General features: G+C 42.7%; 1 protein-coding gene across 1 annotated transcript; it reads right to left on the reverse strand.

Annotated features, from left to right (window-relative positions):
* Positions 1 to 6,273: 6,273 nt before the first annotated feature.
* LOC109899215 (myosin-binding protein H) lies at positions 6,274 to 25,252 on the reverse strand. The gene is made up of 12 exons (XM_020494271.2): positions 24,862 to 25,252; positions 20,217 to 20,354; positions 16,868 to 17,035; positions 14,156 to 14,244; positions 13,703 to 13,898; positions 13,323 to 13,462; positions 12,836 to 12,995; positions 12,543 to 12,679; positions 10,648 to 10,840; positions 7,657 to 7,716; positions 6,635 to 6,677; positions 6,274 to 6,516 (listed from the first exon to the last, which is right to left on the reverse strand). The coding sequence occupies exons 1-10, from the start codon at positions 25,082 to 25,084 to the stop codon at positions 7,673 to 7,675; spliced, it is 1,488 nt and encodes a 495-aa protein (XP_020349860.1). The 5' UTR covers positions 25,085 to 25,252; the 3' UTR covers positions 6,274 to 6,516; positions 6,635 to 6,677; positions 7,657 to 7,672.
* Between the last annotated feature and the right edge of the window lie 53 nt (positions 25,253 to 25,305).

Here is a 25,305-nt window from a genome sequence, read left to right on the forward strand (position 1 = left end):
TCAATAAAAATCGTACTTGTCATCAATTGGGTGGGTGGGGGGGGGGGGGGGGTTATGGCGTACTCTGGACTCTGCTCCTCCTCCTCTCGTTCATTTGTTCTCCCTCTACAGTACACGCAGAGGGGAATGCTGAGCTTTGAAAATTAGGCGCAGGGTGAAAGGGAGGGTGGAAGGAAGGAAGGAAGGAGGGCTGGAGTGGAGAGAAAGAGAGAGAGCGAGAGAGGGAGAGAGAGAGAGAGAGAGAGAGAGAGAGAGAGAGAGAGAGGGAGAGGGAGAGGGAGAGGGAGAGAGAGTAAGGGAGCGAAGGAGGTGCGAAGGAGAAGCAAGGAGAGGGAGCGAGGGAGGGAGGAGTGAAGAAGAGGGAGGGAGAGGGAGGGAGCAAGGGAGGGAGGAGCAAAGGCTGGGAGAATCGATAAGCAGTTAGGAGAGACGTGCCGTGCAGACGCTGAGCCTGGCACAATGCAGGGGCTCAGAGAGTCTGGCCGTAGGTGCTGCTCTCTCCTCTCGGAGACGCTGTCTCTATGCAGGACCAGAGTGCAGTGAGGTGTGTGAAGCGAGAGAAGGGGGGGTTCTTCCAGCAGCGGTTGCCATGACGCTACAGCAAACTCTGCTGGAATAAAAAGGGCTCTGATCTGTCTCTTTTTTCCTTATTCACACAGCTAATAAGCACTGAGTGAATTATTTAAGATGCCAGAGGGAAGAAGGGTGGGGTAAGCTACATGGGTACCACAGCTCACTGCATCTTGATGCCTCAGGGGAGATGCTCAGCCTGTAGGACTGACTGACTGACCGACTGACTGACTGCCTGACTGCCTGACTGCCTGTGTTCACAAGACTATTATCTATAAACCAATGAGCTAAAACGAGGTAATAGTATGACAATAAAAACAGTCATTTGAGTCCTAAGGTGACTACAAGGACACACTATGACAGGGATACATTTGAATATTTTTTTTAACCTTTATTTAACTAGGCAAGTCAGTTAACAACAAATTATTATTTTCAATTATGGCCTAGGAACAGTGGGTTAACTGCCTTGTTCAGGGGCAGAACGACAGATTTTTACCTTGCAACCTTTTGGTCCAAGTCCAACGCTTTAACCAATAGGCTACCTGCCAGCCCATGGTTTCTAAACCGTTGGCGTTCTGTACAATTGTGAATAATGGTCTTAGTCTTCATCAATAATTCATTTCTTCATATGCCTTATATTTGTAGAAAGACATATGGCAGACTTGTTGTCATGCATAGCATCACACTGTATTCCGGTCAAGCATGCAGTATGCTACGTGCACCTCACAACCTCCTTGCTTCTCTCTACTTGCTTTGCTCTTCCCCTTAGTGCTAATTAAATGGACTTGATGGAAGTCCAACTCCCCCATCTGAAAACAATGAGTTATGTTTGTTCCTACCCTGGCTGGCTGGACAGACAGCAGGCTGAGCAGGGCTATCCCTGATCACATGCACTGCAGTGTTTCTGGAAGTCTGGAAGAGAGATCCCTACTCAGGCCTGGCCTGTCTGCCATCACACAGTTCAACAGCCAATGGTGCGGCAGGGGTACTGTAAACCAGATTCAGATTGGCAACTGACACGTTTCTTCACATTCTTGGGTAGAATATTCACATTTCCATTTATCACATTATTTGGAATTGTTATAATGTGTAACATTAAACTAATTTAATGGTAGACTCAGCAAAATGACACCATCGTACAACTTCCTTCTTACAGACAACAACAACATTGTTTCCTATTAGTTCAGTCACTTATCCAGTTTGTCCTATAGACTTTCTGATGTCACAGGTTCTCGGCCCATTGACAGGGAACAGTCGGATGCAGCTACAGTCGGAAGTTTACATACACTTAGGTTGGAGTCATTAAAACTAGTTTACATACACTTAGGTTGGAGTCATTAAAACTAGTTTCCATACACTTAGGTTGGAGTCATTAAAACTAGTTTACATACACTTAGGTTGGAGTCATTAAAACTAGTTTCCATACACTTAGGTTGGAGTCATTAAAACTAGTTTACATACACTTAGGTTGGAGTCATTCAAACTAGTTTGCCACAACTTTGGAAGTATGCTTTGGGTCATTGTCCATTTGGAAGACACATTTGCGACCAAGCTTTAACGATTAACTGATGTCTAGAGATATTGTTTCTATATATATCCACATAAGTTTCCATCCTCATGATGCCATCTATTTTGTGAAGTGCAGCAGTCCCTCCTGCAGCAAAGCACCCCCACAACATGATGCTGCAACCCCCGTGCTTCAAGGTTGGGATGGTGGTCTTCAGCTTGCAAGCCTCCCCCTTTTTCCTCCAAACATAACAATGGTCATTATGGCCAAACAGTTCTGTTCTTGTTTTGTCAGACCAGAGGACATTTCTCCAAAAAGTACGATCTTTGTCCCCATGTGCAGTTGCAAACTGTAGTCTTTTTATCGCGTTTTTCTAGCAGTAACTTCTTCCTTACTGTGCGGCCTTTCAGGTTATGTCGATATAGGACTCGTTTTAGTGTGGATATAGATACTGTTGTGCCTGTTTCCTCCCGCATCTTCACAAGGTCCTTTGCTGTTGTTCTGGGATTGATTTGCACTTTTCGCACCAAAGTACGCTCATCTCTAGGAGACAGAACACGTCTCCTTCCTGAGCGGTATGACGGCTGTGTGGTCCCATGGTGTTTATACTTGCGTACTATTGTTTGTACAGATGAACGTGATACCTTCAGGCGTTTGGAAATTGCTCCCAAGGATGAACCAGACTTGTGGAGGTCTACAATTTTTTTCTGAGGTCTTGGCTGATTTCTTTTGATTTTCCCATGATATCAAGCAAAGAGGCACTGAGTTTGTAGGCCTTGAAATACATCCACAGGTACACCTCCAATTGACTCAAATTACTAGATGTCCTCCGGCTACACCATGGTGCTACCCTACAGAGTGCTGTTGAGGCTACTGCAGACAGTGTGTTTTTAATCACGTGAAGATATTTAGTATACTTTTATCTAAAAGCAATTGGAGTGGCCATCACAAAGTCCTGACCTCCATCCTATAGAAAATTTGCGGGCAGAATTGAAAAAGCGTTTGCGAGCAAGGAGGCCTACAAACCTGACTCGGTTACACCAGCTCTGTCAGGAGGAATGGGCCATAAATCATCCGACTTATTGTGGGAATCTTGTGGAAGGCTACCCAAAACGTTTGACCCAAGTTAAACAATTTAAAGGCAATGCTACCAAATACTAATTGAGTGTATGTAAACTTCCTACCCATTGGGAATGTGATGAATGAAATAAAAGCTGAAATAAATCATTCTCTCTACTATTATTCTGACATTTCACATTCTTAAAATAACGCGGTGATCCTATGTGGCCTAAAACAGGGAATTTTTAAAATGTCAGGAATTGTGAAAAACTGAGTTGAAATGTATTTGGTTAAGGTGTATGTAAAACTTCCGACTTCAACTGTATATTCAATATATAATAAATGAATAACACCAAAAGCTTACCTTGACTTGGAAGAGTTCCAGTGTTGGATAGCCATAGCCAGCTAGCTACCATATCATCCCTCTCTGTTTGAGATGGGTGTTTGAGTAAACTAAACTATCTAGTTGCATTCGCTAGTTAAGTAAGTGAAAGTGAAACATTTTGAAATCTCTCTCTCTTTCTTGCTTCTCCTTCATTTTTTGAAGAAATGAATTTGTTAAAAACTGTTCAACTATTGTCTTTCTCTTTGAGTCAATTACTCACAACAGTTTATGCTCTGCAGTGCTAGTTAGCGGTAGCTTATGCTTTCAGTGATATATTAATTCTCTGATCCTTTGATTCGGTGGACGACATGTCAGTTCATGCTGCAAGATCTCTGATAGGATGGAGGACGTCCTCCAGAAGTTATCACAATTACTGTGTAAGTCTATAAAAGGTGGTGAGAACCACAAGCCTCCTAGGTTTTGTATTACGGTAATTGTACCCAGAGGAGGATGGAAACTAGATGTCCTCCGGCTACACCATGGTGCTACCCTACAGAGTGCTGTTGAGGCTACTGCAGACACTGTGTTTTTAATCACGTGAAGATATTTAGTATACTTTTATCTAAAAAGGATAACTTTTTTAATGTTGCACTATTTTTATTTTCATTAATTCACTGAGGAGGATGATATATAACAAGTACACAACAGGCTTCTTTGGTCTTAATTCCACTGAAATAAGTGATTCAGTGCTTTAAACAAACACTGATTCAGATAAACCAACATATCGTCTCAACACATTTGACCTCTCACCAACCAATTTGTTTAAGACAACATTTATGGTCCTCACCTAAAATAGACTAGTAAAGCAATGCCACAGAAAACATACTCTGCACAAGACATTCAGTACAAACACTCTCCTCATACCTTATCCACTGTTTGCAAATAATTGTTGTACTCTAGGAAACACTGACCAAAACTAAGGTTCCTTCTTACCCTTAGCCCTGACCCTGTTTTGTCTGAAGCAAAACCTTATAATCAGGATTCTGCATTAATGGGAGTGCAGTCATCAATGATAGATTGTGTCTTTACAAACTCCTGTGTATAAGACATTGAAGGCAACAATGGCTTAGAGCTACAAGTTGTTTCAACAGCTGGCAACCAACTTGACAATATCGTCATAAGGGAGCTCACAGGCTGATCTTCATCAATGTATTGACAACAACACATGGAAAATTACTCAAATAGAGTGCCCTACGTGATTCGGCTCTTCATATAGCAGCCAGTGTTCCAGCTACAGTACTTTTTTTATGGAAGATAAATACAGGGGCATTGGTTTGACCGCCAGCTTCACCATTAGACTTATTTCATCGCCTGGGCACAGTGCCAGAGCCTTAAGCAAATGGCAGGCAGGCAGGCAGCCTTCTAGGTCCAGGATGGACCAGGCCATTTCATTGCCTTTAGAGATACCCTTGACGCAGCAGCCATCAGCCCTGGCCTACTGCATTACCAGTGATTGAAACCATGTAACACAGTGTTACAGAGCTACATTTGAAACAAAATGGAGTTCCCATTCCACAGCCATCCCCATAGTACATTTTGTGTCTTGAACTAGCTTGTTTCTAAAGGTAAAGTAAGCGGCCTCATTTAGGGAAGAGGGAGCACTAGTACAAAACCATTTTAGTGCGTGTGTCAAGGTCCGTTCCTTACCAATCAATCATGCAGCACTTTAATAAATAATGTAGCATGTTAGACACTGGCTGAACTGTAATCGATCAACATTAAGATTATCCACATACATTTAATAGATGAAACCATTTGTTTACCAATCCATTGGTTTATGGTTTTTCTGTTGACATGGGATACAGAGAGAGAGAGAGAGAGAGATGGTGAGAGAGAGAGTGGGCAAGAGAGAGAGAGCAAGAAAGAGAGAGAGAGAACCTCCTTATAGTAGTTGAGGCTGCTGAGGGGAGAACGGCTCACAATAATGGCTGGAGCGGAGTAAATGGAATGGCATCAAACACATGGAAACCATGTGTTTACCATTCCACCCATTCCGCTCCAGCCATTACTACGAGCCCGTTCTCCCAAATCAAGGTGGCACCATCCTCCTGTGCCTTATAGCTCCTTCACAGTAATATAAATAACCTCTGTTCATCTTGTCATTTGCAAGTAAGGACACTAGAGGGAGCTGTTGTAATAGTGGTGCTCTTGTGCCTTCCATGCCTTCGGTCTGGTTCCTTTTCCCCCTGCTACGTTAGGTTAGTCCGGTTGTGAATAAAGACACTGCAACTGCATTCTCTCTCTCCAAATCTCCTAAAGACACATTGTCATCCGGCCACTGTGTGGACTGACATCCAAATTCTTCATATTGTTATCGTTGGCAACAATCTACATATCTTATCACTATGCCAATAACTCCATGACTGTGTGATAAGACAGTTACAGGAGGGTCAGTCATACTACATACTGTTGTTTCACTTGTATATTGTTGTGTGTGAGCCAGACAGCACCCAAAGGCAGGGCAAGTTATTCTGCCTTTTGATTTAGTGGTTCTATTGCCCTGGTTCTTTCAGTTCTCTCCGTTCTACTGTCTGTTACTCTCATGTCAATCCAGCCAAAGTGCCAGGACTGTGTAGACTGATATCTGATCATCTTGGATTCAACCTTTCAAATGCCACTCTAATGTCATGTCATAACCAGCTAGTCCATAACTAACTAGTCCTCTCTCACATCAGTAAGTACAGTAGGTTTCTGTCGACAACATTGCCATTTTTACTTCAGGTTAGAGAAGGTTTATTCAACAAAACAAAAACATGAATCAAAATCTTTATTGTAACAAACATTCCGAGGTTTTACATCTGAGTTGTGGACATGGATATGAACTATTTCAGAGAGTACTAAGGGGAAAAATACAAATAAAGGGGACACATGTTTAATCTTCATTAATATAGGATAGGGTGGGATAGGTTAGGATACAGCGGTTGTAGGTAATAACAATTTGATTGTATGTTCTTTCCAGTTATATGTACATTTTTTTCCAGCATCCAGCACCGTCCTGTAGAAAAACAAGAGGTTTTTATAACTTTCAAACTCACAGAATCTTACCAAAAACCTATTTCACATCAAAAGAGAGAGATAGAGTACAGTTTTAGAGCACATAAAGTGGGCCTCACCTTTTCTTGTAAAGGCCTCATTCAGCTTGCTTCTAACTTGGGACTGTAACAGGTGTAAATAACAGAACAGCTGTCAATTCACATGCCATATTTAGCCAACTGAGGTGGCTAGAACTGCAGTAGCAGACCTACAAAAGGCATATTCCAACAGCTTAAGTAGGCTACTAATAGATAAACAGTGTACAGATGTAGGATCTTAATTTGAGCCCGACTCCTACAAGGGGAAAATAATCTTACAGCAAAAGGAAATGTGCAGGAAATTCTCAGCAACAAAAGTGATCAAATTAAGATCCTACATCTGTATGACAAAGTAAATATATTTTTTTTAAGACTACAGCCAGTATACATATTGATATCACACATAAATTGTTATTTTGTAGTGTCCACTGTGGAAATTCAACACCCTGGGGGGTGACAAGCTGCTTGCATTACAGTGGATCCTGGTAGTAAATCACGTCATCTCGCTGGTCCCTAATGGGCCCCCTGCTGCTGAGTCAAGGAAATGTGATTTAGTTCCCCAACTGAGTGCATGTGGAGCCATTACAGGAGTAATTTATGTGCAGCAGCTAGTACTGGCACTCAGACTCTTGCAACGGCAGAGGCTCTGTTTAGGGCTCTCCATGTAAGTCCAGCCTTGGAGAAGATGTACCAGGACACAAATAGACTCTGATACATATTAAAATAAACCTTGGGGCTAAGTTCTCAGGTTTCATAGGTATTTTTTTTATTACTACATGACAATATGATGGTTAAATATAAACTTACTCTCCTTACCTCCCTACTCTTCTACATTTACACACACTGTACATATATTTTTTCTATACTGTTATTGACTGTACGTTTGTTTATGTGTAACTCTATGTTGTTGTCTTTGTCGCACTGCTTTGTTTTATCTTGGCCAGGTCGCATCAAAGCGCCCTTTATTTGTTGATTCACACTCAACTTCTGAATTCAAGCCAATTTTGTAAATTGAAGCCCATTTTCCATATGAACCTTAAAATATGTCAACAAGAGTGACTGACCTGTATGCATGTGCATTCACTCTGCCTCCTTGTCTTTGTCAGCATCTGCATAAACAGGCTCTGTTGAGGTAAATATCATTATTTTAGTAGTCATGAACCAATGGCAATATTTCCACAGTCTGATTCAAATACAACAAATAACGAGATCTAAATTTGCATAGAAAATGCTAAATGTAAAAACATCACCGAAACGAACGCTAAAGCAGAAATACATTTGATTGCAAAAGCAGTGTCTATATTATAGATGAACTCGGTTCATACTTTGGTGAGGCTTCTTCCTCGGATAAACCCATGTATAAGAAAGGACTTAAGTTACATTGTACATTGTAGTCGTTTAGCAGACACTCTTATCCAGAGTTGCTTACAGTCAGTGCATTAGTCTTAAGATAACAAGGTGAGACAACCAGGGCCTAAAATTGACTTTTTGGTCCACCAGCCACAGTCACTCAGATATTTTACCGGACAAATGTTTTGTAGTTGCCATAATTACACACAAAATAAAAAAACGGATAAGCTTTGTAATGTTTCTAAAACATCAAATGTGTCACTAGTAAGAAGTTTCGTTAAATGTTTTGTGACCTGAGTCTTAATTAATCAAATCAAATCAAAATCAAATCAAATTTATTTGTCACATACACATGGTTAGCAGATGTTAACGCGAGTGTAGCGAAATGCTTGTGCTTCTAGTTCCGACAATGCAGTAATAACTAATGAATTAATTAATGTTAAAAAAAACTCAGGATTATAAAGGGAAAACCAGCCACGTCGCGGATACCGATGCCTCACTCAAAGGCAAGCTTAACACCTTTTTCACCTGCTTCCAGGAAAACAACACAGAGCCTCCGTCGGGGGCCCCGCTGCTCACAAGGACTGCAGGCTCCCGATCTCTGTAGCTGACAGGAGTAGAACTTTTAAACATGTTAACCCTCGCAAGGCTTCTGGCCCAGATGGCATCCCAAGCTGCATCCTCAGTGCAGGCGCAGACCAGCTGGCTGGAGTGTTTACGGACTCCCTCCTAATCTCTCCCTATCATAGTCTGTTGTCCCCACTTGCTTCAAGATGTCCACCATTGTTCCTGCATGCAAGAAAACAAAGGTAACTAAACTCAATGACTATCGCCCAGTACGCTCACTTCTGTCATCATGAAGTGTTTAAACAAGCTAGTCAAGGGCCATATCTCTACCTTGCCCGACACCCTAGACCCACTACAATTTGCATACCTCCCCAACAGATCCATGGACAACGGAATTGCCTTTGCACTGCACACCGCCCTATCCCACCTAGTCAAGAGGAATACCTATGTGAGAATGCTAGCTGTGCCACCAGAGAGACTCTGGGTTTGCACCCAGGCTCTGTCGCAGCCGGCCACGACTGGGAGGTCCGTGGGGCGACGCACAATTGGCCTAGCGTCATCCGGGTTAGGGAGGGTTTGGCCGGTAGGGATATCCTTGTCTCATCGCACACCAGTGACTCCTGTGGCGGGCAGGGCACAGTGCGCGCTAACCAAGGTTGCCAGGTGCATGGTGTTTCATGGTTTTCCAGGTTGGATGCGCGCTGTGTTAAGAAGCAGTGCGGCTTGGTTGGGTTATGTATCGGAGGATGCATGACTTTCAACCTTCGTCTCTCCCGAGCACGTACGGGAGTTGTAGCGATGAGACAAGATAGTAAGTACTAATAACTGGATACTACGAAATTGGGGGGGGGAAAGGGGTAAAATAAAAAATAAATAAAAAAAGTGACTAGTGATACATTTATAACATCCAATGTAAAATTCAAAACAAAAAAAAGAATGCTGATAATTGACTACAGCTTTGCTTTCAACATCATAGTGCGTCACTCATGACTAAGCTCAGGGCCCTGGGTCTGTACTCCTCCCTGTGCAACTGGATCCAAGACTTCCTGACATGCTGACCCCAGGTGGAGAGGGGGCTGTACTCCCTGTTCACCCATGACTGCGTGGCTACGCACATTTCCAACTCAGTCATCAAGTTTGCTTGACAAACTTGGTGATAGTTTGCCTGATTACCAACAACGACGAGGCAGCCCACAGGGAGCAGGTTAGAGTCCTGACGGAGTGGTGCCAGGGAAATAACCTCTCCCTCAATGTAAAAAAAACAAATCGTTGACTAAAGGAGTCTGCTCGGAGAGCGTGTTCACACAGTCGTCCGGGAAACAGCTGATGCTCTCATGCATGCCTCAGTGTTGCTTGCCTCGAAGCAAGCATAGAAGTGATTTAGCTCATCTGATAGCCTCGTGTCACTGGGCAGATCGTGGCTGTGCTTCCCTTTGTAGTCTGTAATAGTTTGTAAGCCCTGCCACATCCGACGAGCGTCAGAGCCGGTGTAGTATTCTGTTTATATACTGTTGTTTCCTCGCTGTGTATTTATATACTGTGTTCACCACATAGCTCATCTTAATATACCTTTCACTGTCCATACTTTACCATTTTATTTTCCAAATTATATTCTGTTTTCTGTATATACACACCAAGTATTTATATTCTCACTGAAATAAATCTACTTGGAATGTTAGTTCTTAATTTCTTGTTTAGATTTTTTTCAATATTGTGTATTTGTGAGACATTTTACTGCACTGTTGGATTTAGAAGCACAAGCATTTCGCTTCACCTTAACACCTGTAAATTTGTGTATGCGATCAATCAACTTTGATTTGATTTACCAAAATTAAAATAGCAGGATAAGAGAATCATTTATATATTCTGTTCATGTTTTACGAGAAACTTATGCAAATTAATATTCTTAATTTTGCTCTGTGTGACCAACTGCTGAAATAAACATTCTACCTGCCTATACCAAAATCTACCCACATTTGGCAGGTGGCGGGTGTTAATGTTAGACCCTGGAGACAACCACATACCACAGTCGTAGTAAGTACATTTTTTCTCAATAGTACAGAAGTTATCAGCAAAGTCATTACTAGTAGGAAAAATATATTATTATTATTTCTCTTCTTACCACCACTAGTACTTACTTTTGACCTCCAGCTTGCAGCCGGTGTCGACCTTCCCCAGTTGGTTCTCAGCTCTGCAGACATACTCTCCACCGTCATATTGGCCAGGCTTACGGATCTCCAGGGTGCAGATGCCCCCTGTGCTGATCATCCTGTACTTGGGGTTATCCATGTTGTTGAGGATCATCTTGTTCTTCATCCACATAATCTTAGGCTGCAATGACATAGTACGTAAATTCTATGTTTCAGATCAATTGTTTCAAGTTTCAAGTTTCATAGTCAGCAGCTATGTTTCCATCCAATCATGCAAATATTCTAAAATTAGCATTACAAATATGCACAATTTCCCACCTGACTTGCTGGGGATAAAAATCAGTGTACCGAATAAAAATCTAATGTTCAATGTTTTTCCATCGCATTTTCAACTCTACCGATAGTTTTGTGAGATAAGAGCGAGAATATTTTTATTTCTCAAATGGCAGTCAAGAATCGATCATCATGTCACCAGAGTAAAGGAGCATCAAGCTCATCACTCTGTACCTTCCCCACCCTATGCAGTTCAACATAACTTATTTCATCTGTAGCCTAATCAACTGCAGGCTTTCCTGAGATGTAGTGGGAGGACCACAACCACCATATCATCATGTGACTCCCAGTTTGATTTGATATGATGGTTATTATATCAATATTTGAGCATTAAGGCATTTCCACAGCCATTTCTCACATCATTCATTTTACCGGCACAAAAAGTGGTATGACTTTAATCATAAAAACTGTGGATAGAAACATGATTACAGTCACAATTGTTTACTTCAGTTTGTGTACTTGGAGTATTTTACTATGCACCCTACTAAATCTGATCCGCGCATTGAAAGTGGACATACCTCTATAAAAAATCGAATTCCCCAATAAAGGAACATCACATTTTAGTAAATTATCACCCGGCAGAGCGACTTACAGTAGTGAGTGAATACTGATCCCCATGGGAATGGAACCCACAACCCTAGCTTTGCAGGTACCATGCTCTACCAACAGAGCCACATACACTCACACTCACTCACTTAGATATATTGGTTTCTAAGGGCTTTCCTTTGATGGTAACAGCTATTCGGAAGACACACTCTGTCTAGGGTACATGAAACAGAGGGTCCAGTGACAGGGGCACCGTTTGACTCCGTGTAAATGACCCCCATGGTCCCCTCAAGGCAGGAATGTCACACATTTGACCCTTCAACCCCCTCCTCTCTGTCATCCAACCACCCAGCTGGCCAGGGGTCCAGGGCTCCGCTCAGAGACTCAGAACCTAATCCTGTACGGAGGTAAATTCCCAACCCCCCTATGCCAAATCCTGCTTTGCTGTGACAACTGGCAACCCAGTGTATCTGGTGGGAGGGAAGGGGACAGGCTGGAAGCCGGAGGTTCTGACAAGGAGACTAAAGATCCCTCTCATTCCAGCTCTGCTATGAGTAAATATATTGACAGGGACCGATGGACAGGAGTATGTGTGTGTGTGTGCGCATGCGTGTGTGACATATATGTATATCCACATCCATTAATATTTTCCAGGGAAAAAGTGAGGGCGCGCAGAAAGGTGTAATCGGTCCGCACTCAAAAAGTGGAGCATAAAGCTTACTCCATTATTTAATGTTTTTAAGTCTTTTCACTGCATCAGAGATAGCGTTCACAGACGTTTCAGCTTCACAGCCTTCTTCAGTATGTAGGAGAAGTGAAGGCGCAACTGGCAGCTGTCTGTGTGCATGGGCCTGGCATGTGGAGCCATCGGCATTACAATCTCACCCAACAAACAACGAGTGGGTGGGTTAGAATCATAGCAGTTTTGCTAGCCTAGCCTACAAGTTCCATGAAGATCCTTCAGTACTGAGCTGGTATGAGAGTTTGAGAGAGGGAAGGTTTACCTTGGGGGATCCCCTCACAGAGCACAGCAGCTTGGTGCTGTAGCCAACAGTGGTGGACCTGTCGTTCAGAACAGTGGTGAACTTGGGAGCCTCGGTGAAGTCACGCTCCACGAACGGGGTAGGTTTATAGTCAATAACTGAAAAAAAAATTGACACAAGCATGGATTAGGTCTTAAATAGGGACATCTAGCTAAAAGGAGACTTTACTGTCCCACTCCTTCTAACATTCTCCAACATTTTAAGGTTGCAGGGGGATATTTTTAGAAAGGGGTGGTGTGTGGAGAATGTCTCACCCTCCTTCACAATGGTGGCTTCTTCCTTGGTCCTGGCACATTCCTCACTGAGTCCACACTTGTTCTCTGCAAAGATCCTGAAGGTGTAGGTGTTGCCCATGATGAGGTCTGAGATGGTGGCATTTAGTCTGGTGTAGTGCTCCAGAATGTTGAACCAGTCCTGGGCAAGACACCATATGAGCATTAATTATATTTTAAAGTCTTATTACAGGAATGTTCTTTTCTTTTGGGGTCAATTTTTTGTGTAAAGTGTACTGAGATGTACCTTTAAATAAAGTTTGTTTGAATTGGATGTGATTACGGGCAGTAGGTGAAAGGTTGCTTGATTGAATCCCTGAGATGACAATGTAAAAATCTGTCGTTTTGCTACTGAACAAGGCACTGTTCCTAGGCCGTCAGTGTAAATAAGAATTTGTTCTTAAATGACTTGCCTAGTTAAATAAAAGGTAATAAATAAAAAATTACAGGGATGTGATGGGTTTCTCACCCCGGTTTTCTTGTCAGCCTTCTGGACGGTGTAGCCTGTGATCTCTGTGTTTCCATTATCTTTAGGTGCAGTCCACTCAAGCGCAACATTGAATCCCCAGACATCCGCAACCTTAATGCTGGCTGGTGGCCCAGGCAGCTCTGTGGGTGAGCAGACACAGAGATAGAAGGTTCAATATGGGTTGCATCATTAGAATCAATCAACTCACAACAACTCAATCGCTCTCCAGATCAGTTCTTCCTGATCACATGACCTGACCAGGAACAACACCTGGCCCTAGTTATTATCAAAATGTACCATGACAGTCAGTGGCTAATGCTACGTCATGATCTGTTTGGATATGAAAACAAGGTTGGATAGTCTAATACAATTTGACTTACCAATAATCTGGATGATGATAGCAGCTTTGTCTTCAAAGTCATCCACCTTCACGCACATCTCGTATGAGCCAGAGTCCACTCTCTCTGCTTGACGGACGAACAGGATGCTGTCTGTGTCAGATGTACGGATGTTGGCCCTCTTTGGGTCAAGGGGCTCTCCATCCTTTAACCAGGTAACCACTGGCTTAGGCTTGCCCTAGGACAGTAAAGAATACAAGGTTGGGCTCAATCAATAGCCTAACTTAAAACTGTATGGACATGCTACAACATCAAATTATTTTACAACATCATGCCCAGGAGACTTTAATGACAATGCGATAAAACTCTAGCCCCTAGTAACATTAAATAGTAAATGTGCCTATAGCTAGGGTCCAATTTAAAAAAAATCCTGCTCAGGTCATGTTGTCTAGACAAACTCCCAGGCCTACTCATCATCTCATAATGCAAACTCACAGAGAAGGGGATGACAAGGTTAATCTTCTCACCGACTTTCTTGACATACCTCTGCCTCAGGAAACGAGGCAGGCGGACTTTGGGGCGAGCTACAGATGGAACAAACATAGTTTACAAATAATAATAATCAACCTGTTCAAATAAGTAAAATGACTGAAACACTTTATGGATAGGACACTTTAGAACAAGCATTTGAATATGTATCAGAAAGAATTAAAAAACAAATCCTCAAAACCCACTCTGTACCTTGGAGACAGATTATCCTGTACTCCAGACCATATCTAGTTGGGAACCCACCACCTGCTGAGTCTAGCAGAGTTACACTCATTAGAGCTCTAAATTGGTCCCATATGAATTCAGACCATCTCAGAGCTCTAAATTGGTCCCATCTGAACTCAGACCATCTCAGAGCTCTAAATTGGTCCCATCTGAACTCAGACCATCTCAGAGCTCTAAATTGGTCCCATCTGAACTCAGACCATCTCAGAGCTCTAAATTGGTCCCATCTGAACTCAGACCATCTCAGAGCTCTAAATTGGTCCCATCTGAACTCAGACCATCTCAAAGCTCTAAATTGGTCCCATCTGAACTCAGACCATCTCAGAGCTCTAAATTGGTCCCATCTGAACTCAGACCATCTCAGAGCTCTAAATTGGTCCCATCTGAACTCAGACCATCTCAGAACTCTAAATAGGTCCAATCTGAACTCACACCATCGCATCAGAACTCTAAATAGGTCCAATCTGAACTCAGACCATCGCATCAGAAATATAAATAGAACACATGATGGAGATCTATAGTTACCCCAGCTCACACTGTTAAACAGGCTGCAATAAGAATTACACTCAACTTGATACTGTACTGTAGATTCTCCTCGACCATAGGGTTCCCCACAAATACATCAGTCACAGCAAATGGCTTGCTGTATGTCTTAAAACATGGACAGAACGGTTGATATTTGTAACTAACTAATAACAGAACATAGAAACTATAATTGAAAACCCATTCTTAAAAAAATCTATGCACTATTGCCATGGGATGTCCAGTGCTATAGGCAGAAATATGTGCTGCTATCAGAAAATGGATGGAAAAAAACAACCAACCCACCGGGTAACAGTCATGATAGAGTTAGGTGTGTTTCTCTGTGGAGCGTTCCGACTTGACACTCCTTATGAGGGGATCAGATCAATAGAGAACTGCCCTGTCCATGTCAGAGTCTGTGGCATATTTAAAAATAAACACTGAGTCCATGGTCGTCTCAAAGGACTTAGAAGGCATACAAGACATTAGATCCCTCCCCTGTCCCCACCCACTCTGTGTAGACTGGACACTTTGGAATGTCCCCAACCCCCAATGATTACACTTGTCACCATCGCACTATCGCTGGCTTGACACCTCTCCAGCACGCATTCTGACTTGGGAATCAACCCAATGCCAAACCTTCTAAATTGAATCTGTGTTAATTAGCAGACAAATCCTAACAATTTTTCTAAGGATTTGTGGGAAAGTTAGAGGTTTTTCCATTGTGTGGGAAACCTGATGCATCTATTGGTGGACTAATGGCTATGTTTGACAGTGCGACTTGGACATTGACAGTCCTTGTGGTTCAGGTTTCATTCACCTCCACTAAATATCTCCATTACACATTTGATGATCTCTCTTTACATAAATTACTTTTTAATTGACTCAGTCTTTTTTTTTGTAGGTCTACCTATTAGTTACAGTTTTACTGTATGTTTAGACATTTTGACTCTGAATAAAACACAACATCCAGGGCCTACCACTGTATACAGTCAATTAACTTAATTCCATGATGAATGATGTAAATTCAGCCAGATCGCACAAGATTGACTTCGAAATTGAACGTCTGTCCATGTCCTGAGGATGTAGGGAAATGCCTTCAAAACCAGTCACTAGGGGCAACAGTGAATGCTATTACCATTAAGGCTTGGGCATTGTGGATGAGGGGTGGCAGATTAATGTAATCCCATGACTCCGGATTGTTTGGCATAGGGATTTTTTCCCCTAAACCTTAACCCTTAACTAACGAAACAATGCGTAGCAGGAGAAGCGACCCAGCATGTCAAAAACACTTTGAAATTTGGAGCAACTTTGCAATTTGACATTTGGAGAAAAGTGCAAGAACATGTATAATTCCGCAGTGAGACTATGAGAGCTTGTTGGTAAATGAAGATGCTTGACTCACCATTAACAGTTATCATTGAGGAAGACTAAAAATGACTTTTTCTGAATGCACAGTAAGAAGACACCGGTGAAAACATGCATACAAAAGGTGTCAAAGGTAGTACTTTAGGCACTTAACAACTGGGGAGCTGCTCCATGCTTGGACTGAGGAGTTCTACCACCCTCTTGGTGGGAATAATCGGAGAAGACCACCGTTGCATTACTCTAACAGGCCAGGGAGGTGCCAAGCCAACGGCATTTGGATATCTGAGATGGAAAATATGCTGAGCTGGTTCTCCCTAGCTGTTTCAACGTCTGCTGTTTTGAAAAAGTATTTCAACAATAAAGACAGACACCGCCCATCACAAACAGTTTGGACTTGCTGCTATGACCACCCGGTAATACAGTACTGTCCACTTGAAGTACACTGAAGAAAATACATTTTGGAATAAAGCTGTGGAAAATGTGGAAGAAGTCAAGGGGTCTGAATATTTCCCGAATGCACTGTATTGTCCATGCTTTGCTTACCCCCAACCTCCTTTACCAGAATGGGATCGGCGATGGTTGCAGGGGGACTGCGACCACCGGAGTTCACAGCCACCACCCGGACCAGCAGACGGTCGCCGGTAGTCTGGTTCTTGATAGCATAACGACAGGACACGGTCAGGTCCTCGTTGACTGCTTTCCAGTCTTCGGCTGTGACAGGAAAGAGGACAATATAGAACAGTGACTGAACAGTTAACACACTGAGGACAATATGGAACAGTGGCAGGAGAATGAACACAGTGAGGACAATAAGAAGCAGCTAACAGCTGATTTTAAAAATCCTTATTTAACTAGGCAAGTCAGTTAGGAACAAATTCTTATTAATAATGACAGCCTACCCCCGGCCAATTGTGCACTGGGACTCCCAATCATGGCCAGATGTGATACAGCCTGGATTCGAAGCAGTTACTGTAAGGACATCTCTTGAATTGAGATGCAGTGCCTTAGACCACTGTGCCACTCGGGAGCCCAAACGTTTAAGTCCTGTCATTTTATTGCACCATGCATTCATACATGCAGTACTTATTATCCTATCTGGGCCCAAAACAATATTTTTATATAGAAGAAACAAGAAGATTCATGAATAAAAATATATTCTGTCGTGTTTTCAGTGTGCATTACCGCATGTGCAAGGTCAACCGTGTAGTTGCAAAACTTGAGGTATCTTCTCTTCTCTGTCATTTGACTTGAGTCTGTTACTGACATAAGCATTAGGTTGGAATCTAAAAGCAGGCACCAGTTAGTTCATGACACTGCCAGAAATGCCTCTCTCCTTATAGGGAGAGGTTAGGTACGGTATAAATCAACTAGTGACATACAGGGAAGAGGCGCAACTGATCTTGACCAACCAATAAAATATAATTTACAATTGTACCTGCTTAAAGTGGAACGGCGCCTCATCGTAGGGTGTTAGGTAAAACAATCAATAAATATTGTCATACGGTTGTGAATAATTCTCAATTTTACCTTAGATAATTCTCTATTTTACATCAGAGATGGACATAATCCATGGGACAACATAACAGCATTCAAGAACTTAGTCACTGGCTTTATCAATAAGTGCATTGAGGACGTCGTCCCCACAGTGACTGTACGTACATACTCCAACCAGAAGCCATGGATTACAGGCAACATTCGCACTGAGCTAAAGGGTAGAGCTGTCACCTTCAAGGTGCGGGACTCTAACCCGGAAGCTTACAAATCCCACTATGCCCTGCGATGAACCATCAAACAGGCAAAGCATCAATACAGGGCTAAGATTGAATCACAATACACCGGCTCCAACGCTCGTCGGATGTGGCAGGGCTTGCAAACTATTACAGACTACAAAGGGAAGCACAGCCACGAGCTGCCCAGTGACACGAGCCTACCAGATGAGCTAAATCGCTTCTATGCTCGCTTTGACGCAAGCAACACCGAGGCATGCATGAGAGCATCAGCTGTTCCTGGCGACTGTGTGATCACGCTCACCATAGCCGACGTGAGTAAGACCTTTAAGCATGTCAACATACACAAGGCTGCGGGGCCAGACGGATAACCAGGACGTGTGCTCCGGGCATGTGCTGACCAACTGGCAGGTGTCTTCACTGACATTTTCAACATGTCCCTGATTGAGTCTGTAATACCAACATGCTTCAAGCAGCCCACCATAGTCCCTGTGCCCAAGAACAAAAAGGCAACCTCCCTAAATGACTATAGACCCGTAGCACTCACGTCCGTAGCCATGAAGTGTTTTGAAAGGCTGGTAATGGCTCACATCAACACCATTATCCCAGGAGCCCTAGACCCACTCCAATTTGTATACCACCCAAACAGATCCACAGATAATGCAATCTCTATTGCACTCCACACTGCCCTTTCCCACCTGAACAAAAGGAACACCCATGTGAGAATGCTGTTCATTGACTACAGCTCAACACCATAGTACCCTCAAAGCTCATCACTAAGCCAAGGATCCTGGGACTAGAAACCTCCCTCTGCAACTGGATCCTGGACTTCCTGACAAGCCGCCCCCAGGTGGTCAGGGTAGGGAGCAACACATCTGCCACGCTGATCCTCAACACTGGAGCTCCGCAGGGGTGCGTGCTCAGTCCCCTCCTGTACTCCCTGTTCACCCACGACTGCATGGCCAGGCACGACTCCAACACCATCATTAAGTTTGCTGACGACACAACAGTGGTAGGCCTGATCACCGCAACGACGAGACAGCCTATAGGGAGGAGGTCAGAGACCTGGCTGGGTGGTGCCAGAATAACAACCTATCCCTCAATGTAACCAAGACTATTCCCCCTCAGGAAACTAAAAAGATTTGGTATGGGTCCTGAGATCCTCAAAAGGTTCTACAGCCTCAACATCAAGAGCATCCTGGTTGTATCACTGCCTGGCAAGGCAATTGCTCGGCCTCCGACCGCAAGGCACTTCAGAGGGTAGTGTGTACGGCCCAGTACATCACTGGGGCAAAGCTTCCTGCCATCCAGGACCTCTACACCAGGCGGTGGCAGAGGAAGGCCCTAAAAATTGTCAAAGACCCCAGCGACCCCAGTCATAGACTGTTCTCTCTACTACCGCATGGCAAGGGGTACCGGAGTGCCAAGTCTAGGACAAAAAGGCTTCTCAACAGTTTTTACCCCCAAACCATAAGACTCCTGAACAGGTAACCAATGGTTACCCGGACTTTTTGCATTGTGTGCCACCCCACCCCACCCCAACCCCTCTTTTACGCTGCTGCTACTCTCTGTTTGTCTTATATGCATCGTCACTTTAACTATACATTCATGTACATACTACTCAATTGGGCCGACCAACCAGTGCTCCCGCACATTGGCTAACCGGGCTATCTGCATTGTGTCCCACCACCCGCCAACCCCTCTTTTTACGCTTCTGCTACACTCTGTTCATTATATACTGTATGCACAGTCACTTTAACAATACCTACATGTACATACTACCTCAATAAGCCTGACTAACAGGTGTCTGTATGTAGCCTTGCTACTCTTTTTTCAAATGTCTTTCTACTTTTGTTTTATATCTTTACTTACTTACCTACACACACACACACACACACACACACACACACACACACACACACACACACACACGTACCTTTTTTTGGCACCATTGGTTAGAGCCTGTAAGTAAGCGTTTCACTGTAAGGTTTACACCTGTTGTATTCGGCGCACGTGACAAATAAACTTGGATTTGATTTGATTAGTAGTTAAAGGGTAGCCTGGTTCCAGATTGGTCATACCCATGACCGTAGGAGTTAGCAAGACTGCACAAACAGATCTAAGACCAGGCTAGTTAAGGACTGAAGTGGGCTTTAAGGACTTACTTCCCTCCTTGGTGATTTCCACAGTGTATCCATCCAGGCCAGAGTTGGCCGGAATGGTCTTTGGAGGCCTCCAGGTGATGGTCACTGAAGAGTCACTCTTGTCCTCCACTGTCACTTCCAGGGGCTCGCTGGTGGGCTCTGCAGTTTGGAAACGTTAACACAATTCAGACAATGTACAGCTCAAGATGCAACAGGAAATAATTAGCCTTTTTGGATTAGCATTTCAAAGGAAACATGGCAATAGGGCTCAACAGTTTTGAAACGCAAACACAATTCAGACAACGTACAACTTGAGGACATGATATTGGGTTATCATATGAATGATAAAAATGGTAATAGGAGGACGTGTGAAGAGCTCAGTAACGGTTTGACCCATTTTTTTTCAGACCGTCGGGTTGGTTTACCCTTTGGGGGTGGGGGTGGAGTTGGGGTGGAGTGAGGGTGCTTTGTGCGGGGTTCCTCTGCGCGGGCCACATCAGCAGGAGCAGATGATGTTAAATGTGCATTAATTTAAAGGTTAGAGGCAGCAGGTATGAGAGCAGTGTTCTAGAATCACTTCCAGCCAATCCCATCTCTTTCTGAATACCTCTTGGTTGTCCAGTAGAGAGATGAAAACAGTCTACACCTATACAATGCTCTATGGTACACTGTAGTCTTTAACTAGTGCCGGGAGTGTTTCCTGGTACACTGTACTCTTTAACTAGGACCCTGAGTGAGTGTTCCCTGGTGCACTGTAATCTTTATCTAGGGACCGGCTCATTCCCTGGTACACAAATCTTTATCTAAGGCCCGGATTATTCCCTGGTACACTGTTATCATTAACTAGGGCTGTGAGTGTTCCCTGTTCAGGTCAACGGGGACAGGAAAACCTATTCCCTATATGTACACCAAACTACATACACCTTAATGTGATCCCATACTGGAATGGATTGGACATATTCAGATGTGAAGGTATCAGTGATCCATTTCACTTGACAGGGTCTATCTGTCGGCAGCAGCAGCATCAGCTAGTGTTAAATGTTAGAGATTCATCTAATGTATTAGTTCAAAAAACATAAGAGCCTGGTCCCAGATATGCTTGTGCTGTCTTTTATGTCAACTCCTATAAAAATGAGCATAGCAATTTTCAAGAAAGACAGCAACAAAACATATCTGGGGCCAGACTTATAAGGGCCTAACATGATGGTGAAAAGGCTCAAATATCATTGAGATCTTTTAGCGCTATAAGTTAGGGCTCTATTCAATCTGTAAAGCTGAAGAATTACAAATTCTGCAATATCTTTTTAAAGGTAATTTCCTGACTGAGCCCACATATGCAGCTAAAGCGGGAACATTGCCTTTAACTTAAGGATAAGAACCTTTTTTCAATTTTCGTCTAAAATGACATACCCAAATCTAACTGTCTGTAGCTCAGGACCTGAAGCATATTCTTGATACCATTTGAAAGGAAACACTTTGAAGTTTGTGGAAATGTGAAATTAATGTAGGAGAATATAACACATTAGATCTGGTAAAAGATAATACAATGAAAAATATATATATATTTTTTCCCCATCATCTTTGAAATGGAAGAGAAAAGCCACAATGTATTATTCCAGTTAAGGCACAATTTAGATGTTGGCCACTAGATGGCAGCAGTGTATGTGTAACGTTTTGATCCAATGAACACTTGCATTTCTGATCAAAATGTTGTATCAAGACTGCCCAAATGTGCCCAATTGGTTTATTAATAGATTTTCAAGTTCATAACTTTACACTCTCCTCAAAAGATAGCATGGTAATCTTTCACTGTAATAGCTACTGTAAATTGTACAGTGCAGCTAGATTAACAAGAATTTAAGCTTTCTGTCTGAGAAATGTTCTTGTTACGTACAACCTCATGCTAATCACATCAGCGCACATTAGCTCAACCGTCCTGTGGGGGGAACACTGATCCCGTAGAGGTTTTTAACCTCTTCACTGTAACATCTTTATATCTTTACTCACGTACCGGCACTTTCTATCCACATACTTTAAGCTTGTCATTTTGTAACATCTAGTAAGATATTTTGAAACCTTTAAAATCAGCTTTTGTTCTAACATCTCTCTAGCATTTAATGAATATCAGCCGCTTTGATGCTGCTGCTGAGGGCAAAGCCCCCGCTGCTGGTAATAGTCTCACTACCAATCCACAAGGCGCCAGGTGACATCTCCATCATCATATGCCGCTCAATATGGATATACCTATTTAAAAGAATCGCAAATCACTTTTGGCTAACAACACCTAAGAGCTCTATTCAATCCGCATCGCGGAAGTTCAGCTTTACACCGTGATTGGAATTTAAGTAGCCTAATCAAGACAAACATCTCTTCATCTTGGCTTTACCCTTGACAGGTGCCTCAGCGATGGCTGAAGCGGCACCTTCCTCGCCCAGCAGTGGCTGGCATTAGATGTTAGATATTAGTTTGATTACCATTACCCTCTGTTTTAGCAGGCGCCTTTGTGGCGGCAGGAGCTGCAGCTTCCTCTTCCTCTGTAGCGGGCGGTATTCGATTTGATATTAGATTGATTACTAGCCAATAGGCAAAATACACGAGAGAACAGAGCTAACAGATCTGTGGTCAATTCTGAATTGAGTTGTGAATTTAATTTGAATTGGCAACCCCACACAACACAGGAAGCAACATTTGAATTGAATTTGAATTAAAGGAAGAAGAATTGAATTAAATTTAATTCAAATGGGTTATTTATTATTCTATCACAATCAACAACAAAAAAGGTACATCATATGTGGTTACCAATACCATTTAGCGTAAGATTTTTTTAACTCATTCTTCAAAATAAAAATGTTAAAATTACAGTGGTATGGAAATGCTCTAAGATCATGATGTGGGTTGTCTATAATAATTCAAAATTACATTAATGTTTTTAAATATCAGGAAATTCTCTATGATCATGTTGTGGGTTGTCTATAATAATTCAAAATTCCATGAATGTTTTTAAATATCAGGAGAAAAATTAAATCCACAGAATGCAATAGGTCAAACACTGCAGAATGGGTGGGAACAATCACTTATAATCGTATAATTAAACAATGCCACTTAATATAATGTTTACATACATATGAGATGAGGAATGTAGGGTATATGTATATACTGTACTCTATACCATCTACTGCATCTTGCCTATGCCGTTCTGTACCATCTTTATCCCTTTACACTTGTGTGTATAGGTAGTAGTTGTGGAATTGTTAGGTTAGATTACTCATTGGTTATTACTGCATTGTCGGAACTAGAAGCACAAGCATTTCACTAAACTCGCATGAACATCTGCTAACCATGTGTATGTGACAAATAAAATTTGATGTGATTTGAAACTCCATTTTGAAATGGTATGCCTATGTGAATTCTTTGCGTTAATAAGTGGCATATCCTTTTGATAAAATATTTGTCAAATGAATTAGACTTTCATGTTTCATGTCTCAGTTGAATTGCTTTGAATGTAGTTAGACTTATTTTTAACATCCATGGGGGAGCCTGGTGGGCGGAGCTATAGGCTCATTGTCATGGCTTGAATGGAATAAATGGAACTCAGTCATTAATATGGTTTCCATATGTTTGAGATGGTTGATTCTATTCAGTAATTGACTTGGACAGAAATAGTTGTAGGTACTCATTTTGGGATCTGGTATTGTTATATTTAGGTGCAGGAACTCCACAATACTTTTGAGCTAATATTCTATAAGAGGAACAGGAGCTCAAGCAGTAGACAATGTGATGTGCTGGTACTTAGCTCCATTTCCCCATTGATTCCATTACAGCCATCTCAAATGCCCCATTGATTCCATTCCAGCCATCACAATGAGTCTGTCCTCCTATAGGCCATCCCATCAGCCTCCTCTGTTCTTTAGAGTAGCCTACTCCCGAGCACAATAGTTTATCCAGGGAATCAGGGCAGGCAAGGATGCACAAAGGATGGAGCACTAATATAAACTGAAGAAAGTTAATCAATATCTCTTATATACAGTGAGATATCGAGCAATCAGCATGCAATTGGGTAGAATAAGCGAGCATGGGATACTTGACCCTGTAGTCAGGCTATCAAGTGCCTTACACAACCACTTACACGACACGTTGTAGGCTTGTAGTTAAAGGGCGCATGAAGCCCGCAAATATTATTTTACACATTGGCCTCTCCAAAGTAGGGGCTTCAGTGCTTTACTGTTATCTCATATGAACTGACCGTGGACGACTTTTGCTTATTTTCTTTGCAAATGGTGTAGAAAAATAGATTCTCTCAAAATACATGGAAAGGAATGCTTCGCAGGGTTTGGCAGCGCGCAATGGATGCAAGTGAAATTTTGGACCAAAAATGGAGAGGCTATTTACGGAAGGCGGGCCTTGAAGAGATCCAGTGACAAAGGGACCAACATAAGACCCATTATCTCCGTCGAAATATTTGATGTATAAAGACCCATTAACAAACAATATCAACGTTTTGTTATCCTGTCATCTTAGGAAAATGTCACTTATGCCCCTTGCGCACCAAACAAATCGTAGCCTCTGGATCAGTCCAGAGAGATCAATGATATTGACAAAGTAGCCTACATGTGTTTCTGCAAAAAAGCCCAACCAAGACTTATTTCATGAAGCATTATCTCATTACCATCTGGAGGAGGGGGTGTGGGGGCTTTGGGCTCCTCAGGCGCGGGTTCAGCGGGAGCTTTTCCTTCTGCTGGAGCGGCCTCCGCTGGGGCCTTTCCCTCGGCAGGTGCAGTCTCTGCCGGTGGAGCTTCGCCCTCGGCAGTGGAAGTAGCCTCAGCAGGTGCGGCTTCAGCGGGTGCAGCGTTAGACATGGTGGCGGTTTCTGCTGCTACTCCCAAAGTCATTAAGTCCTCAAAGAGTCATCACTCTAGAGGAAGTGGCAGGCTATGTAGTCCGTGGTAGCGGACTCCACCCCCTAATGCATTTTATGTAACATATACTTACTTGACTGAATCTTGGATCTTATTATAGGCCTAGTAGGAATAGGGACCCCTATATACAGTTTCCTATGTGATCAGAGGGGTTTAACATCCGTGTTTCACTCAGTTTCCTTTTTCTGCTAAAC

This window comes from Oncorhynchus kisutch, linkage group LG1 (genome assembly GCF_002021735.2).
Source record: "Oncorhynchus kisutch isolate 150728-3 linkage group LG1, Okis_V2, whole genome shotgun sequence".
NCBI classification, from domain to species: domain Eukaryota; kingdom Metazoa; phylum Chordata; class Actinopteri; order Salmoniformes; family Salmonidae; genus Oncorhynchus; species Oncorhynchus kisutch.

Bases quoted from the DNA above. Each gene is read 5' to 3' on its own strand.
- LOC109899215 (XM_020494271.2), bottom strand. From the start codon at position 25,084: ATGACTTTGGGAGTAGCAGCAGAAACCGCCACCATGTCTAACGCTGCA. The intron at 20,355-24,861 runs GTAATGAGATAA...TCCAAACTGCAG, and splicing joins CACACCCCCTCCTCCAGATG to AGCCCACCAGCGAGCCCCTG. The intron at 14,245-16,867 runs GTAAGCAAAGCA...TTCCATCTGTAG, and splicing joins TCTGGTAAAGGAGGTTGGGG to CTCGCCCCAAAGTCCGCCTG.